The sequence below is a fragment of the Elgaria multicarinata genome, chromosome 10 (genome assembly GCF_023053635.1).
Source record: "Elgaria multicarinata webbii isolate HBS135686 ecotype San Diego chromosome 10, rElgMul1.1.pri, whole genome shotgun sequence".
Classification (NCBI taxonomy): Eukaryota; Metazoa; Chordata; class Lepidosauria; order Squamata; family Anguidae; genus Elgaria; species Elgaria multicarinata.
In genome coordinates this window covers 215,683-234,042 of record NC_086180.1, presented here as the reverse complement: position 1 = coordinate 234,042, position 18,360 = coordinate 215,683, and the positions used below count along the sequence as shown (strand labels likewise).

Genomic DNA, 18,360 nt, shown 5'->3' with positions numbered 1-18,360 from the left:
GCTCAGAGCTGCCAAAAGAGGTTTATTGACGCAGGAGGTGGGGTGGGGCTGAACAGAGGCCGGAAGAGGCCAACGGCTGACAGGAGGAAGCCCAAAGTGTAGTGAAATTGCCCCACTGGGCCGGAGGGGGTCCCCGCATTGCTCTGAGTGGCCGAAAGGGGGAAGACGGCTGGTCCGACCAGAGGGAAAAGCTTTCGGCCACGGCTCCTTCTTCCTCTTGGAGCCCGATGCCAGCCTGGTCCTTGCCCCCGCGAGTGTTGGGGCTCCCTGCAGAAGGACAGAGGCATGTTTCTCTTGGAATGCAGCTGTGGGGCAGGGGAGGAAAGGGGCTGGGAACGGGTGGGGGGTGCTGGCTGGCATGAAGGGACCTCCTGGGAGAGGCAGTCCTCCAGTGCTGGGGAGCTTTTGGGTGGGGGAGAGGGAGAGGAGGAGCTCTGTCCAAGGAATGGGGGGTGCGCCTTTATTATTATTTATTTATTTATATATCACCATCAATGTACATGGTACAGCCTTTGAACAGGACTGAGCCCCTCTGAGGCTGGGGAGTAGTGAGGAGGGCCTTCCTGTACCTCGAGCTCCTCTTGCCTCCAAGTAGGTGGGGGGCTTTGGCTTTGGGCCCAGCACCCGGTGCCCTCGGGGGGGGGGGGACGGTTCAATGACTCATACAGACCCAGGGGGCTTCTACGTGGATCCCAGAAACTCGTCCTCCTCGCTGGAGAAAAGAGGGCCCCCGAGCCTAGCTGTGGGGAGAGCCATGCGGAGGGGGGCCACGGTGGCCCGGGCCTTGCTTGGGTGCGAACGGCTGCCTTGCTGTGTGCAGAAAAAGATGCCGTTACCCTGGGGGAAGCGTTGCAGGGGCCACCCACCCTGCCCCAGCCCGGAGGTCGCCATTCGCACTGGCAGCCGGTCCCACAGAGCTGCCTCCCATACCTGGCGAGGCGAGGGCCGTTCTGCCGGCCGCTGAGGCCGGGAGGCAACTGGTCGGATCAGGCTGCTCCTCAGGGCTCGGTAGAGGTGAGTTGTGGCACTCAGGGGGTTGTAGGCCGGTTCCACATCCAAACTGTCAAGGATGCCCTAGAGAGCAAGCAAGGGGGGGTTATTTTTGTCCCACCCTGAGAGCTCTCCGTCTCCTCTCTGTAAGCACAAACTGCACCCCCACCCCCACCCGGGCTTCAGAGGAGCGCTGCTTGCCGTGCAGGGGAGGGCGAGTGAGCCTCATCCTGCAACCTGGGCTGATTGCAGGAGACAGAGGAGAGTCCAGCAACGCACAGCACATCGTCCACCAAGGCTTTGGGGTGGGGGGGAAGCCAAGTGCATGGAGGACGGCAGGGGACGGGGACACGCAGGAGCCCTGTGCTCACGTCCTGCATGGGGAAGGGCTTCCGGCAGGGGCACCCGGCTGGACATGCTGGGGACACACCGCTGGACTAAGCGGGTCTTGGGGCCCCAATCCAGCTCCAGGGCATTTGTGGCCTTCAACGCGGCCTCACGTGACTCGAGGTTTAAACCCGCCCTCACGTTACACTGCTGCCCCTTGTGATGGGCACGTGCAGCCTTCCAGGCGTCTCAGCCAACCACTCCCATCATTCCTCACCGAGGCTGCTGGGGGTTGCAAGCCGAGACATCTGGGGGCCTGGAGTTGCCCATCCATTCCAGGCCAAGGTGTCCTGGGAGAGGGAGGCTCCAGCAGGGGACTGGAGAGGAGCCCTGCAGGCCTGGCCCTGTTCTCTTGAGGCGTCTCCTTGTTGGAGCGAGCAGGCTGGCCTTTAAGCCACCGGGGCCCAATGGCCTGGCCTGGCCTGGGCCAGGGCGTGCAGCTGGCCTTTGGCTGTCTTCCACTTGCCTCCATTTCACTGAGAGCGGCGGCTGCAGGGTCAGCAGGAGGCAGAGGGACGCTGCACGGCAGGAGGAGCTCTCGGGCTGCCACGGAGCGGAGCAGCAGCGAGCCAGAGCCCGAGGGCAGGAGGACCTGGTAGGTGGTGGCCCAGGAGCCCCAGCTGGGGCCACCTGCCCCCCTGTGGGGCTCATACTGGGTGAGAAGCAGCAACTCCCGTTTCTGAAAGAGGGAGACCGCGCTGGGTGACTTGGGCCTGTGGTGCCCCGTGCCGGAGCCGTCCTGGTGTGCTGAGGCCCTGCCTGGTTCCCCCAACCAGGCCGAGGGTGGGATTGTCCTGCCTGGAGCGGGCAGAGTGCTTTGGGAAGGCGAGTGAGCCAGGGCGGCTCAGCACCAGCCTTCCTCACAGAGCTGGGGCCAGGGCGGCTCAGCCCATGAGGACGGGCATCCGCGGCACGGGCCACCCCACCCCCCAGCCCCGAGGGAGCAGCCCGGTCTTGCGGATGGCTCACTCTGTGCTGCAGGGCCCCAGTGCGATTGCTGTGGGGCTGCCCCCTTGCAGCGCCAGGTGCCCTAAAGCCGCTCTGCTCCGGTGGCCTGCTGCAGGCTCTCCTGCCCCCAGACTCACCACCAGGCAGTGGCAGAGGGCTTGGAAAGTCTGCTGGTTGGCCTCCAGTTCATCCCAGTTCAGCTGCCAGCAGCTTGTGGGCCTGACGACCAGCGGGAGCCCAAAAAGCACCGACTCGCACAGCCCGCCTGCCTTCAGAGCCCTGCAACAGCAACTCCTGTCAGCTAGGGTGGGGGGACGGCTCCGTGCCATCCCACCCCCAGTGTACCGAGGGGGCTGCTACTCCGGTTTGCATGGGGCAGAGGGGGGACAGGCTGCTGCTGCTGCTGCTAAAATAGGAGGGGGGCTGCCCCTGCTGCCCCCAGGATGACTATAGTATTCATGGGGCTGTAAGGAGGGGCCTTGGAGTAAACGCTTTCATACCTAAACCGGGAGAAATTAGAGGGGGAGCAGGAGGATTGGGGGGGGTGTGAATCAAATCTACGCCCTGCCCCCACACATGGCAGCCTGTAACTTGAGGATGAGAAACCGCTGATCCTGGCAGGCTAAAGGCAAGGCAGCGGGTGGCAGGATCACTGCCAGGGTGGCTACTTCTGCCACACACGTCCCCCTTCTTGGCCCCGGCTGGACGTCCCAAGGGGAAGCTGTGTTCTGTCTGTCAGCCACTCTGCAGAGACCTCCTGTGGGGCTGAGCTTGGGGGGAAGGGGTCACGGAGGAGGAGGCGACAACACTGCTCTCAGCTGCCTCTGCTCTCGGCAGCGCTGGCCTTCTGTCTGGATCCTTTGGAATTGTTGCCCTGCCTTCTCTGGGGTTCGCCCTGGCCCTACATGGACGCCTGGAACAACACGGGGCCTGGAGCCGCCGTGCTCTGCAGCGTCCCACCCGAGGCCTCCCTCCAGGAGGCTGCAGAGCCATCAAGGAGCGCTCCGTGGGGACAAGCCGTGCCAGAGCCAGTGGTACTTGTTTTGAAGTCCAGTTTAACTTGGAACATGAGGCGCAAGTGTAAAGAGAAGCATACCTCTAGGCATGGATGGAGTGCCTCTTCTCATAGCTTGGGTGCGTAACATGACTTCCAGGTCAGCCGATGTGGCTTTGGGGCAGTCATCAGCCACAACGCCCCCCTTCCCTTAGGAACACATAACTCGTCCCAGGCACACTGGGGAAGTGCAGCAGAGCAGACCCGGCCTGTAGGTAGACCAGGGTCCTCCGCGAACTCCCAGCACTCCTTCCCCTCACGCGTGAGGGCTGCAAGGCCCTTGCTTATGCCAGGGCACCGGCTCCTTCCCAGCCAGGTACCTGAGGACTCTGAGCTTGCGAGGGGCCCGGACTTGGCCAGGGGCCATCCAGAAGGGACCGCTGGCATCGCCCACTCTTGCTGTGCCATCGCTGCAGGCTGCAGGTAGCAGAGCAGGGCTGAGTAGCCTCTCCTGGACATCGCATTTCACACACACTGCAGGGAGGCAGGCGGGGCAGGGTGGGGGTGAAGACTGGACGTGAGGGTCCTGGCAGCTCTGAAAGGAGCACTCTGGGTGGTAGAGCAGCCTATGGCCGAGGCCACGAGCATCACCTGCTACCGCATTTGAGTGCACATGGGGGCAGAGGCACTTCCTTACTGCAGTGCTGCCACAGCAAGGTTGTTGGCATTGGGAGGGGCCGCCACTTGGGCTGAGCAGCAGCAGCAGAACCTCTGGCAGGGATGGGCCCCCAGTGCCAGTCAGAACAGGCAGCACCGGTCTAGACAGAGGCCAGCAGTCTGACGTGAAATTAAGTGTGCCCATGTGCACCACCAGCCTGGGCACAACATCCAGGCACTCAGAAACATTTTCATTCAGATGATTCCATCAGAAGCCGATGCTTCCTGGCTCTTGTCGGCTTTTGTGGGCTCAAATTACAGGAAGCCAGATTCTGGCTGGACATCAGGAAAAACTTCTTGACTGTTAGAGCAGTACAACAATGGAACCAGTTACCTAGGGAGGTGGTGGGCTCTCCCACACTACAGGCATTCAAGAGGCACCTGGGCAGCCGTCTGCCAGGGATGCTTTAAGGTGGATTCCTGCACTGAGCAGGGGGTTGGACTCGATGGCCTTATAGGCCCCTTCCAACTCTACTATTCTATGATTCCCAAGTAGGGCTCAGTTTAAAAGCTGCTCTGCCACCTTTCTGATGTTAAACACCAGCAGTCTGGTCCCTTTCTGATTCAGGTGGAGCCCATCTCTCCTGTACAGGACGAGCTTATCCCATAATGGACCAAGTGCCTAACAGACCTGAACCCCTCCTCCCTGCACTTTCATCTCATCCATGCATTGAGACTTCTCAGCTTCACCTGTCTAGCTGACCCTGCATGTGAGCCAGGTAGCAGTTCAGAGAAAGCCACCCTGGAGTTCCTGGATTTCAACCTATATTTGGCTTCCAGGCCCTTATAATCGCTCTTCCTCATGACAGCGGTGCCAACATGCTTCAGCATCATCACTGACTCGACCCCAGCATCATCTACCAAGTTATCTGGATGATGCACAAAATCCAGACCCTTCGCCCCAGGCGGGCATTTCATCCTGCGGACTTCCACACCTGTCACAAACCCAGGTGCCCATGTCTAATGCAGCTTTCAACAACTGGGTGCCCTCCAGATGTTTTGGACAACAACTCCCAGCATTCCTGACCATTGCCCATGCTGTTTGGGGCTGATGGGAGTTGAAGTCCAAAACACAACTGGAGGGCATCAGGTGGGGGAAGGCGGCTCTAATGACTGAATTGCCCACAACTACGCCTGGGGACATCACATCCTTGGCGCAAGAAGGCACCTGTTAACCCCCGAAGCAAAGGGTCCCTTTCCAAGGGGTCATTTCCTTTCTTCCTTGGAGCGATGCCTTCCTTCCCCAAGAGCCTCATTCACTGTGACTGTAGGGGAGCCGTCACCTTGGGTTTGGGATGCCCCAAAGGTCCTCCCACATCTCTGCCTCTCAGCAACCTTAGCTTCAAGGGAACAAATATTTCTCTTGAGGGCCAGGATTTCATTGCCCTGAGCAATGAACATCCAAGAATTCTGTCCAGCAGGAAGACAGTTTGCACATGGGACACTTCCTCCAATACTGGATAGCAGAGCTCCCTCCCCCCACATCTCTCCACTGGCTTCCAACTTTCAGAGCTATTCTTCTATGAAAGATAAGCAAGTCAGATGAGGGAGGGAGGGAGGGAGGGTCCAGCTGCTTTGGCTGCCTTTCCCTGTTGCTCAACTTGCCTGGCTACTGAACTCCGAGCTACCTTGACAGCCTGCCTCTGCCACCAGGGCTGCCCCTGTCCCACCTCATGGAATCTGGTTGCTGCTCCCGTTCACTCACTCTGGATCACGACTCCCTGCGACTGGCAGGCAGCACTTAGAGCCGTGTCCTGCTGGCCTGTTCCCAAGTCACTCAAACAGCAGAAGCCACCCACCCACCCACCGTCCCGAACAATGTGCCAGAGTACACGGCAGCAGCTGGGGGAAACAGCAAGCAGCCACACAGTCATGGGAGCCGCTTTCAGAGCAGAACAGCCTCTCACTGTACAAAGGAGAAATCTTAGGGCACACAGCAGAGACAACAGATGTCACAGCCAGGGGCTTGCAGGGTGCCAGAAAAAGGACACACACACACACACACACACACACACACACACACACACACACACACAGACACCCTGCAAGAGAGGGACAGACAGGGCAGACAGATAGACCAGCCTTCTTTGTCCTTCTCCAGCAGGCACGGCCAGGGAACGGAGCTTCCTCCCTCCCTTCAAGGCTGCACCTGTTGCCTGCCCTGGGTGTAACATGGTGGCGGCGGCAGAAGCAGTTGAGAGCAAACAGGAAGGCAAATTACCCTGGCTGGTCCCGGGTGCACCAGGACGGGCGATGGCTCCAGAGGGCAGGAGGAGGTGGAGGTGCTCTTGATTGGTGCCCTGGTCATGGAACCAGGCTTTGAAGAACATCTCCAAGGCCACCACGTCATCCTCCACGGTCTGGAGGTCAATGTCTGTGCCCAGGATGGCGGCGGCGGCAGTGCTCTCTGCAAGGGAAGGAGAGCCCTGGTCAGACTGCCTCCCTTCTGCTGGTCAGGCTGCCTCCCTTCTGCCCAAAGGTGCTCCCCAAACCCACAGCCAGGATATCACGGCAGGTCCCCTCAGAGAGAGATGCCTCCCTTGCAGCACCATGAAAACATCCGAAGAGCCCTGCTGGGTGCTGGATCAGGCCCAGAGTCCATCCAGTCCAGCACTCTGTTCACAAAGCGGACGATCAGCTGTCGACCAGGGACCCACAAGCAGCAGGCCTGGCCCAAGGCTGGTCGCTGCCTGAAGCAGGAACCCACTGCTCCCCTCTCCCACCACCCCAGTCCTGCAATCCCCGCCCCCCCGCCCTCTCCCACACGTGAGTGGTGTGCCTGGCCGCCGCTAGGCAGCTTGCTTTCCCTAATGTGGGCACATGTGTGCCCATGTCGCCAGGGCGCTGCCTGTAAGGCCTTCCAGCCTTCAGGAGTCTTGCAGCCCCTGGGCATCCCTCCAGCGCAGCTCCTGAAGGCAGAAAGACCTTGGGAGGCAGCGCGCTGGCAATGAGGAGGCACGCGTGCCCACGCTGGGAAAGGGAATCGGCTGACCTGGCTGGCAGGGTCAGGAGGCACGGTGAGGCGGGACGTCTGCAGGCAAGCAAGCGAGCGAGCGGCTGCCACAGCAGACTCTTCGGGGGGGGCAGTGCTGCTCTTCCCCTCCTCCACTGCCTGCTGCCGACCACTTCATGGTAAAGCCACCACCCAACAAGCAGGACACAAGTGCAACAGCACCCTCCCACCCATGTTCCCCAGCAACTGGTGCACATAGGCCTACTGGTGCATATAGGCTTACTGCCTCAGGTACTGGAGGTAGCTCACAGCCATCAAGACTAGTAGCCATTGATAGCCTTCTCCTCCAGGGATTTATCCAACCCCCCCCCCTTTGAAAGCCATCCAAATTGGTGGCCATCAGTACATCTTGTGGTAGTGAGTTCCATAATTTAACTATGCGCTGTGTGAAGAAGCCCTTCCTTTGATCTGTCCTGTATCGCCGACCAATCAGCTTCATGGGATGATGACCCCCCTCCGGGTTCTAGAGTTATGGGAGAGGGAGAAAAATGTCTCTGGATCCGCATTCTCCACACCAGGCACAGGGTTTTTTCCGTACACGTGCAGCAGCAGCAGCAGCAGCAGCAGCAGCCCCCTCAGTGGTAGAAGAGACGCTTCTGAAGGCCTTGGAGGAGCAAGATGTTTTCTGGGTGGTCCCACTGCTACGCTAGAGTTGGGCAGGAGTTGCTGGTGCATCCAGCTCAGCCCAGGGGAGCGCCAAACCTCTCTTGCAAAGGCCCCCAAAGGGGGCTGCCCCCCACGGAGCCCCTGTTCTCTGACAGGGCTGCCCAGGCTGCCGATTGTTTAACTTGAATCCGTCCTCCTGTAATCAGTGGCAGAAGTCATTTCCTGCAGTAGAGAAGTGTCAGCTATACTTCTGTTTATCTTGTCTCAAGAAACCCCATGTTGGATGCGCCTCAAAATCTGAACGCTCCCCTCGCCTTCCACGGAGCCCTGCGTCCTGGCCAAGGATGCGCCCTGTGCCAGTCGTAGCCTGCAAAGTAGCACCCGGCTGCCAGCCTGCCTCAGCCCACTCCCAGAGAGACGCCTGTCATGCAGACCGAGGCTTCCTGGCCCATGGGAGAGCCATGATAATCTAATTCCTCCCCCCGCCCCCATTTCTTGGCCCAGGGCTCCCCTTGGAAGGTCACCCTGCCAGGAGGAAGTGTGCATTCTTTCAGCACCCTCAAACTCTGCCATTGGTACATCTGTCTGTCTCCAGAAATTAAGTTCTTCCAAATTAAAGTCCAAACTGCATGTCCCTGAGAAAGGGTGCGGGCAGCCTGCCTGGCTAGCAACAAGCGAGCAGCACTCACAGCCCCATAACGGGCGGGGTGGGGGTGGGGGTGGGGGTGGGGGGCTTAGTCCAGGCTGAGCGGCGGGAGGGGCCAGACGGGGCACAACAGGCATCGGCACCAGGCGCGACCAAGGCTCCGGCTTACACGGGATGAAGAGCCGCCATCTGTCCAGGCTGGAGCAGCCCAGAGGAAGCCTAAACGCCTGCAGGCACACACGCGCCCCCTCCCCTTCTGCGAGGGCTGCACTCGGGCTGCTCTCACAAAGGAAAGTGTGAACACGCAGCCGAGCAGGCGAGGGGTGCCTCCGCCCAGCAGGCGGCAGCAGGAGGCCTGTTGGAAGCCCAGGCCTGGCTTTTTCACACACAAGTAGCAATGAAGTGATAAAGAGATTTGGAAAACGCTACAAAGCATGCCTTTTCAAGCAAACACACCTAATTAAACCCTCCTCTGAGTGGTGATAATTCACCACACCTTGGGCAAGTGAAGCATCAGTAGATGGGGACTGGTCAGACCTGGGAGGTGGGGGTGAGGGTGAGCCAGAGGGCCAGCACTGCTTGGGTGGGAGAGAGGGGCAAGCGCTGGGGAGGCCCCAGGATGTAGGTGGCTCCTTCCAGGCAAAGGAAGACCTTGCAACACTAAGGGGGTGCCCCCCCCCCAGCACCAACCCAGTCCCATGCTCAGATCTCTGCCACCTTGTGCAGTTTGGCCCTTTCTGTTCCACAGTGAGGTGGGCTGGCTCTTAGTAAGTGGTTTCCTCCCCCTCCTCCTCCTCCTCCATGCCCCAAAACAACAAGAGCACCAGTCATGTATGCTCCTCTCCCCCGTGGGGTACAGAAACAGACTGATTTCTGGGCCACTTCACCAGTAAGTAGCCGCCAGGCGGGGCTCGTGCGCCCAGGAGGCCACTGGGCGCAGCAGGGACCCTTTGCAGAGTGACCGAGCAATGGCCAACACGGCGGAAAGCCCTTGGCCCACGGGATGGATCTTCTGGCGCTCTATGAAGTGCCCGGTGCGACCGCTGGCGCCCCCTTCCGCCTCCGGCCAATGGCGGGGAAGCCGTGCTTGGGCAGCCCCAGCCCGTGGTCAGGTGGCCGCACTCACCGTTGCCGCCACTGCCTCCCGCTCTGGCACAGCTGGCCCACTCGGCCTCCTCCGAGGGCTCCTGGACTCCCCCCCTGGTGAGCTCAACCAGCTGCAACTGCCGGAGGCTGACCAGGTCAGTGTCCTGTAGCCCAGCCTCCAGCTGCTTGGCCATCTGTGCGCTGAGCTGGCTGGTCAGGACCGTGATCTGGAAGCAGAGGCACATTTCAGCTGCTCCGAGGGAGACGCAGCCGCTCCCTGCCCGGCCTCCCTGCCCCACCCTCGTTTGGGCCAGGCAGAGGCAGGACCACAGCCCTGCTCAGCCAAGGAGCTCCGTGGGCGACGTAGGGCCAGTCGTGTCTCTCTTGGCCCGGACTCGCCTCCCAAGGATGTTGGGGAGCGGGCAGACGGAGACAGTCTGTACTTCTTGGAGGAATGGATGGAAATGTAAGCAACAAGCAGAACTGCTGCTGACTCTCCCTTGGGGTCCAAGGAACATCCCTGGCGACACCGGGGAAAGCTAGGGGAGACCACGCCTAGATCGCCTGCCCCTAGATCACCTGCCCGTGTTCAGAGCAGGGCAACCAGGATGATCAGGGGTCTGGAAACAAAGCCCTATGAAGAGAGACTGAAAGAACTGGGCATGTTTAGCCTGGAGAAGAGAAGATTGAGGGGAGACCTGACAGCACTCTTCAAATCCTTAAAAGGTTCTCACACAGAGGAGGGCCAGGATCTCTTCTCGATCCTCCCAGAGTGCAGGACACGGAATAACGGGCTCAAGTGACAGGAAGCCAGATTCCAGCTGGACATCAGGAAAAACTTCCTGACTGTTAGAGCAGTACGACAATGGAACCAGTTACCTAGGGAGGTGGGGGGCTCTCCCACCCCAGACGACTTCAAGAGGCAGCTGAACAACCATCTGTCAGGGATGCTTTAGGGTGGATTCCTGCATTGAGCAGGGGGTTGGACTCGATGGCCTTGTAGGCCCCTTCCAACTCTGATGATTCTATGATAATGTAATCATCTATGATTCTATGATAATGTAATGTACACCGCCCAGAGAGCTTCGTCTATGGGGCAGTACAGAGATGATGATGATGATGATGATGATGATGATGATGATGATGATGATGATATGGGGCTCCCTCTCTGAGGCCTGAATTCAGAGGCCCCCGCATGCATGATTTTGTGCCAGAAGCTTTATGGCCATTTCTGAGGAGGGGGCCTCTCCAGCACTGTGCAGCACACCCACTGGCTTCTTCCCCCGCTCCCCCAATGTCCTGAGGAGATCTAAGCATTGTCAGCCAGGGCTTGGATGGAGGGGGCAGAGCAGGGGAGACTGGGGAGCGGCATTCGGGCAGTTCCCCCAAACCATGTTGCGGCTGGCAGGGCACGAGGGTAGAGCTGCCGCTAGAGAATGGCTGCTCCCGCCCCCAGTGATGAGACTAGAGACGCGCCCCCACCCCCAGCAGCAGCAGCCGCCTCTGGGGAAGATCCACGAGGCGCCAGCATGGCATCGGCAAGGCCACTGCTCCCACCAGCTGGCTGGAGCGGGGTTTGGGTCACCGCAGGCTGTGGTTCCCCCGGCACCCTGCTCTTGCCACTCCAGGCGCAGGGTGGGCCGCAGGCACCAAGGGCTCCCTCCCCTCCCGCTTCCACTCCCCCCCCCCAGGTGTCCGCCTCACCTCCACAGCAGCCCTGCTCAGGGAAGCGCCTGCCATGCCTTTCCCGGTGTACTGCTTGAACTGCTGGAGCCCGTCCTGCACTGCCCGGCTCACCGCGTCCTCCTTTGGCCGGAACCCCCCTTCCGTCGGCAAGGCTCGCAGCTCCGCGATGCAACTCTGGAGCCGAGAAAAGCCCCCCCTCACCGGCTGCAAGGACCAGGGGAAGAAGCCCTCCGTCAGCCCCTTACTCAGGGCCCAATTCCACACCCCCACACACCCCTTGATGGACGGCAGGAATGAAGAGCAAAGTGCGCATGGGGTGGTTGGGGGGGGGCTTCCAGATGAGGGCTTCATCCCACCGTGTCTCAATGCCTCCTTCACAGAATTCTTCTGGTGGGGAGGGGTGTTTCCCAGGCGATGACGATATCAGTCACCCATAGCCTCCCCGTGTTCCCCTGCATCTTCCTTCTTCCCCCCCCTTACCTTGGAAAATCCAACACGGAAGAGCCACAGAGGCCTTCTGTTTGGGGAGGCTGCGGGCCCTCCACCCAGACGGAGCCAGGAGTCCAGGGCTCCGGGTGCTCCTGCCACTGCTCCTGGCCTCTGCTCCCCCAGGAGGGACACCCTGCCATAGTTGCAAGGCTAGTCTGCATTTTGGCCTCGGGTGGGGGGGCGTCAAGCTTGGACTCCAGGTGCTGGACACCCCACAGAAAATGGAGTGGCTGCCCTCGTGAGAACATAAGAAGAGCCCTGATGCTGGATCAGACCGAGGGTCCATCTAGTCCAGCCCCCTGTTCACACGCAGCTCCATCAGACAAGCGTTCTATCGCACACTCGCTACTGCCCACTTACGGGCGTCCTTTAGACAACAACGTCCACCGCCCGCCCGCCTCCTGCTCGATTTTCCGTCACAAAATAGACCCCTTTTAATCTGACTTTTTAAAATAAAACGGAACGTGCTGCGATCTCTTGTTGTGTGCAGGAAAAGCGGCTCTTAAACCGGCCCCTGAATGGGCCACGTGGCCTTTGTTTACTTCCTCTTTCCCCTCCCGGCAGAAGAAGAATTACTGAGGGACAAACACTAAGGAGATGCAATTTCTCCCATGTGATGATGCTCAAAGTAGCCAACTAGTTGTCAACCAGGGACCAACAAAGCAGGACACAGTGCAACAGCACCCTCCTACCCATGACCCCCAGCAACTGGTGAATATAAGCTTACTGCCTCAGATACTGGAGGTAGCTCATAGCTATCGGGACTAGTAACCATTGATCGCTTTCTCCTCCAGGAATTTATCTAACCCCCGTTTTTAAAGCCATCCAAATGGGTGGCCATCACCACATTTTGTGGTAGTGAATTCCATTGTTTAACTATGCCCTGTGTGAAGAAGGACTTGCTTTTATCTGTCCTGTCCTGAATCTCCCACCAATCAGCTCCATGGGATGACCCCGCTGGGTTCTAGTATTTTGAGAGAGGGAGAAAAATGCCTCCCTATCCCCATTTTTCACACCAGGCATGATTTTGTGCACCTCTTACAGGTCTTCCCTTAGCCTCCTTTTTTTATTCCATGCTGAACAATCCCAGATGTTGTAAACTTCCCTTGTAGGGGAGATGCTCCAGTCCCTTAATCGTTTTAGTTGCCCTTTTCTGCACTTTTTCCAGCCCTATAATATCTTTTTTTAGTTGTGGTGACCAGAACTGCACACAGTATTCTAAGTGGAGAGGTGGGTGAGAAATAAATGATGATGATGATGATGATGATGATGATGATGTGTGGTCGCACCATAGATTTGTATAAAGACAGTAAGATACTGGCTGTTTTATTCTCAATTTCTATTCTAATAACCTCTAACACAGAGTTTGGCTCCTTTACAGCGGCCGCACAGTTGGGTTGACATTTTCATCGAGCTTTTCCACCACAACTCCCAGATCTCTTTCCTGGTCGGTCACTGCCAGCTCAGATCCCATCAGGTTATACTTGGAAGCTGGGTTTTTTTTTGCCCCAACGTGCTGCATCACCTCACACTTGCTTCCATGGAACCCCGCCTGCCACCTGGATGCCCCTTCTCCCCCTTCCCAGCTGCCTCCCCCACTCCACTCCCCACATCCCACCCCAGGCAACATTACCGCTTGGGGGAAACAAACTCCCTCTGGTGCCCATTGGGGCTTCCTCACAAGGCCTTATCGCTCTCCAGGGGAAGGGGCCCTGGGGGTGGGGAGTCACAGCAAGGCTTAATCAAAAGCTTCCATTTGCGCTTTTTAAAAAAGACCCTACTAGCTGCGGGGGAGGGCCTGGGTGGAGAGGCCCCCTTTGGGTACATCTGGCCGGTGGCCCCCCTAGCTGTTCCCTACACAGGCCTTATTATTATTATTATTATTATTATTATTATTATTATTATTATTATTATTATTATTATTATTATTACTATTATTATCATTCCTGCCTTTCCCCCAATACTGGGACTCCAGGGGGGCACATGTGCCCCACAACCTGGGCACCTCTGCCTTAATGGATGGCCGGCACTGAGAGAAGGACAGGAGACCGAGGCCCTGGCAGATCGTCTGGATCTCCGAGTGGCTTCCGGTCCCCTTGAGCCTGGGACCCTTCTGAACGGGAGGCGGGGTGGGGGAACCTCTCAGTGTTTCAGGGTGCTGTGTGTCATGCCCTTGCTGGAAGAATCCTCCTCAGAGCCCCCAGAAACCAGGGAGACACCACATCAAGCACTGGCACCAGAACAGGAGGAGAGAACACAAGAACTACAACTCCCAGCATGCCTTTTGCCCAGAGCTGCGACCACCTTCCCTTCTGCTCCTGATGGAGCCTAGTAACTGAGGCAGCCAGCCCCAGGCGCTCTCCATTCAGGCCCAAGATGGCGAGCCACTTCCAGGTGATGGCTGCCAAAGCCTGATAAACCTTTCCTCCCACCTGAGGCATGCTGGGAGTTGGAGGCATAAGCCTAGGTGCCTGAATAACATGTTAATCTTTGAACACCATCTGAGGTGTGGTGGGAGACAACTGGAGAGCAGGCCGTCTTAGTTGTGGCACCCTGCTTAAGGATTACTTTTTCCCAGGGCAGGGTTGCCTAGTGACTGCATGGATGGCTTTTAAGTGCCAAGTGATCCCCACCACCACCACAAGGCCTTTTAACTTCATGAGGTTTTTACGCTGCATTTTTCTCTGTCATAACTAAACCACAACATTCCAAGACAGATGCAAAGATTACTGAATAAAGTTTATGATTTTTATGTAAAAGCCTGACTATGCCATTGAAACAGAAGAGTGATTGGAGGAATGACTGACAGCTGAGGCTAGAATGGAATGTGGGCGGGACGAGATGCAGTTGGGGAAAGTCAGGTAGAAGGAGGACAAAGACAGTTAGCGAGAGGTCAGGAAAGTGGGGGCTGAGTTAGGACTGAGAGAGAGTGACGTGGTCTGCACATACTGGCCTGGTTTGCTCACCCATGCTTGATTTAGCAACAGCCACTCTGCATGCCAGTACTACACCTCCCAGCATGCCTTTGGCAGCCCTCAGGTGCCCACGCCCTCTTCTCATTGCCAATGCTGCTCTACGATGGGGCTCCAGCCAAGTCCTGACGGGACGGCTCCGGCCTGCACTTCTTGCCCACCAAGTGTTCCATCAGGAGCCTGTACTGAAGGGTTGGGGTCGGCCCACTATTTCTGGGCATGCACGGAGTGCTTCCCTTTCCTCCCTCCCTCCGTCTTAAGGGCGAAGGCTGTGTGTGTGCTTCCCTCAGTTTCTGAGAAAACAGCAATATCAGGACAGGGTGCCTTTGAGCATGTCCAGAGTTCAGCCTCTCAAGGTCATGCTGTTGTATTTCATTATGATTTTAAAACCACACATGGCAGGTGGGAGGAGGCACCACAAATGGATGCAGCCCATTTATGTGGGTTGTTTCCTTTTATGTGGAATTGGGTTGACTGCTCGAGACTGACCTTAGGAATCACAATGGCCGCCAAAGGCCAGTAAGTCTGGCCTCTCACCCGAGGCATGCTGGGAGTTGTAGACGTAAATCTAGGTGTTTTATTATATTCTTTAAAAATACTTAAAACCCCAAAATTCATGTTTTATTATTCATGTACATGAAGACCTGTCTGGGTGAACAGTATTAAGGCAGTACCGTATGTGGAAGTGGGTAAACATTTCAGCACATACGTGACACACACATACTTTCTGCTTTATAGGTAGAGATTGTCAACAGCCCTTTCACAATTCTGAACTGAAGGGTGGTTATAACAAACACGTTGCCTTCCGCTCAGTGGGCAGTTTGACAAAATTCAGTGTCAATGATATTTAACACCTTTCGCACTTCCACCCATTAGTAAGTTATTCACGCCTTCAGGTTCACATTTACTGGCAAGGAGTCCCATGACTGACGAAGGGATGACGAAGCTGCCGGTGAGCCCAGCAATCCTTCTTCTGCGTGACTTAACAGAGGAAATCTTGAGCTTATCATTAACGGACTGGGTGCTGCCAGGCTGAATCTTGTCATTAATTGGAGGCGAAGCAAACCCCTCCCAGGCTCAGTCACAGCCGATAAGAACACAGGAAGAAGGGCGGCGGTGGAGGGGGCAAAATTAGCTAATTCTATTCGAGCCAAAGGAGCAGGGGAGGAGGGAACTGAGCTTCACACAAGATGTTAAGGAGAGTGAAAAGCCCAGCAGCATTCAGCTCCGCTGTGTTTCCTTCACCAGGAAGTGCAACCCCCCCCCCAAGTCATATTTACAATGGATTTTACAGTTTTCTAATGACGTCAAAGTAGGCATCTTCCCTGCACACGGATATTAGGAGTCTGCACAGGTCCGCTGCCACCATGTGCTCAGCGTCGTGCGGCTGCTCCTCGTGTGAGAAAAGGAGAGCGGAAGCCAGGAGACCCATTGAGGGGACACAGGGCACCGCAGCCGGAGAGAAGCCGCCATCCGGCTGGGAGGCCAGGTCTCCCCTCAGCTTGTCCGATCCAAAGACATGTTTGGGGGGAAGGAGGGCGACCCAGGCATTCTGAGGGGACTCAGGGGTGCTGGGAGCCGGTGGGTTCAATCCAAACCCCACCAGAACATCCCCACCAGATGCCCCTGGAAACCTTGCCCCAGAGAAGGGTCGCCTGAATCGCTGTTTCCCAAAGGAGCCTCCACCATGAATGCAGCAGGCTGGCCTCTAATCCTGAGCTGAACGGGCCCATCAGGAGGGACGTGGAAACGGGATTAATCCTTCCTCCCCACCCCCACCCCGGATCAGCCTACAGGCTGGCTTCTGGCAGGCATTGTTCTCCTCCTGATCCCTGATGGAGTTCCCTGAAACAGCCCCTGCTGAAAGGGCCAGGCTGAGAGATCGGGACTGCCCTGCTGCTCTCGTCCATCTACAGAGCCTGGGCTGACCCAGAGAAGACTTCCACCAGCCAGGGTTCCATGGGACCCTCTCTCCCAGGCCCAGTGTGTATGAGATATTTATACTGGGGGGGGGGGGGGGTAACACTGAAAGTTACAGGAAAGGAGGCATTGGGGAGAGAGGGTGTCATCAGCGATCGCTTTTGATGGGTCACCTCCCACCCACCCAGAGACTGGGCTCCATTGAAGGATGCACAATAGTGCATCTTTAATTAAGGCTCATGAGTAAAAAAGAGCTTCCACCATTATAGAATGATAATTTGTGGGTTGGTCATTCTGCTCGTAATTAAACTGGAAAAGTTCATCAATCTTTCTGAAATTTACACAGGCCAAGAAAAAGTGCTGGTTTTCCATACCCTGAAAATTTCAGCAACGTTGGTGACAGATTCAGGGAGAAAGAGCAGTGGAGGAGGGAGAAACCCTATGGACGGGAACACAGGATTGTTCCGTTTATCGGCTCTAAAGTCAGAAACAGGGGCTCTGACATTGGAGCACAGAAACCACGCGCCCAGCTCTCCCCCATCCCCCACTGCCCGTAGTCGGTACAGCTCCCTCCGTGCCGGCTATGTCTCTACGGTCCTGAACAGAGATGGGAGAAGGGGGCATTCCTGGGAGCAGGGAGGGGAGGAGAGTGGGGCATTGGCCGTACAAGGAATCCTATGGCTGCCCCCCCAGCTACCTTCCCTCCCTGGCCCTGAATGGGCAAAATTGCCTGTCTAGATGGGCAAAATTGCCTGTCTAGCCTAAATGCAGAGTGGCAGGTGCCACGCATAGGATACTTGGAAGCCTCTGAGTTAGGAGGCTTACAAGGACCCAGGGAGAATTGAAGGGCCACCACTGAAAAGGCCCTCTCCCTTGTTGCCATTCTCCAAGCTTCGCTTGTGGTAGGCACTCGGAGGAAGACCATAGATGTTGAGTGTAGTGTACGGGTAGGTTCATGTTGGGAGAGGCGTTCCATCAGGTATTGTGGTCCCAAGACATGTAAGGCTTTATAGGTTAAAACCAGCACCTTGAATTGGGCTCGGAAACGTACAGGCAGCCAACGCAAGTGGGCCAGAGTCGGACTTATATGCTCAAACCTTCTGATTCCAGTTATCAATCTGGCCACTGCATTTTGCACAACCTGCAGCTTCCAAACCGTCTTCAAAGGCAGCCCCACGTAGAGCGCATTGCAGTAATCTAATTTGGAGGTTACAAAAGCATGGACAACTGAAGCCAGGTTATCCCTGTCCAGATAGGGGCGTAGCTGGGCCAGCAACCAAAGCTGGTAGAAGGCCCTCCGAGGCCACCTGGGACTCAAGGGACAGAGATGGTTCTGTACTCACCACGAAGGGCAGCAGGCACTCCTGGTGGTTCTGGGCCACGTAGAGGCTGAACAGCGGGATGCGGGAAGGTCCTGCCAAGCTGCAGGCCAGAGAGAAGACGTTTTCCAGGGCTTTGCAAAGCTGGTGGCAGGTGTGGGCCCAATGAGGGGGGCGGACGTCCACTACGAGGATCCGCGAGGGCTGCTGAGAGTGAGCAGAGGAGGCGGAGGCAGGGTCTTTGTCAGCAGCAGCAGCACCGCCGACCCCGACCCCATCTCCCCGTCGTCCAGTGTTCATGGCGTTCCAAGTGAAACTGAGGCTGCCTGGGGAGGGAGAAGCGGAGAACTGGAGTGAACACGCAATGTGAGCATTAAGTGGGATACCACAGAAAGGAAACGCGTAGCAGGCCCCTTCCTCACAGCCCTCTCCAGGAGGCAAAGGCAGAGTAGGAGGGCCAGCGTTCACGCCATCATGCAGCAATTCTGCCTACAGATGTAGAAACGAGGAAGGGGCTTCTTACTTATTTACACACATGCACACACACAGTGCTTCCAGCTTGTAGCACCACCACTCAAAAGACGCTG

At 57.2% G+C, this 18,360-nt stretch overlaps 1 protein-coding gene across 1 annotated transcript; it reads right to left on the bottom strand.

The window, feature by feature from the left end:
- Positions 1–681: 681 nt before the first annotated feature.
- Positions 682–18,073, bottom strand: M1AP (meiosis 1 associated protein). Its single transcript, XM_063136042.1, has 9 exons — positions 17,798–18,073; positions 11,092–11,277; positions 9,487–9,614; positions 6,258–6,475; positions 3,700–3,853; positions 2,463–2,604; positions 1,844–2,056; positions 931–1,074; positions 682–810 (listed from the first exon to the last, which is right to left on the bottom strand). The coding sequence occupies exons 1-9, from the start codon at positions 18,071–18,073 to the stop codon at positions 682–684; spliced, it is 1,590 nt and encodes a 529-aa protein (XP_062992112.1).
- Between the last annotated feature and the right edge of the window lie 287 nt (positions 18,074–18,360).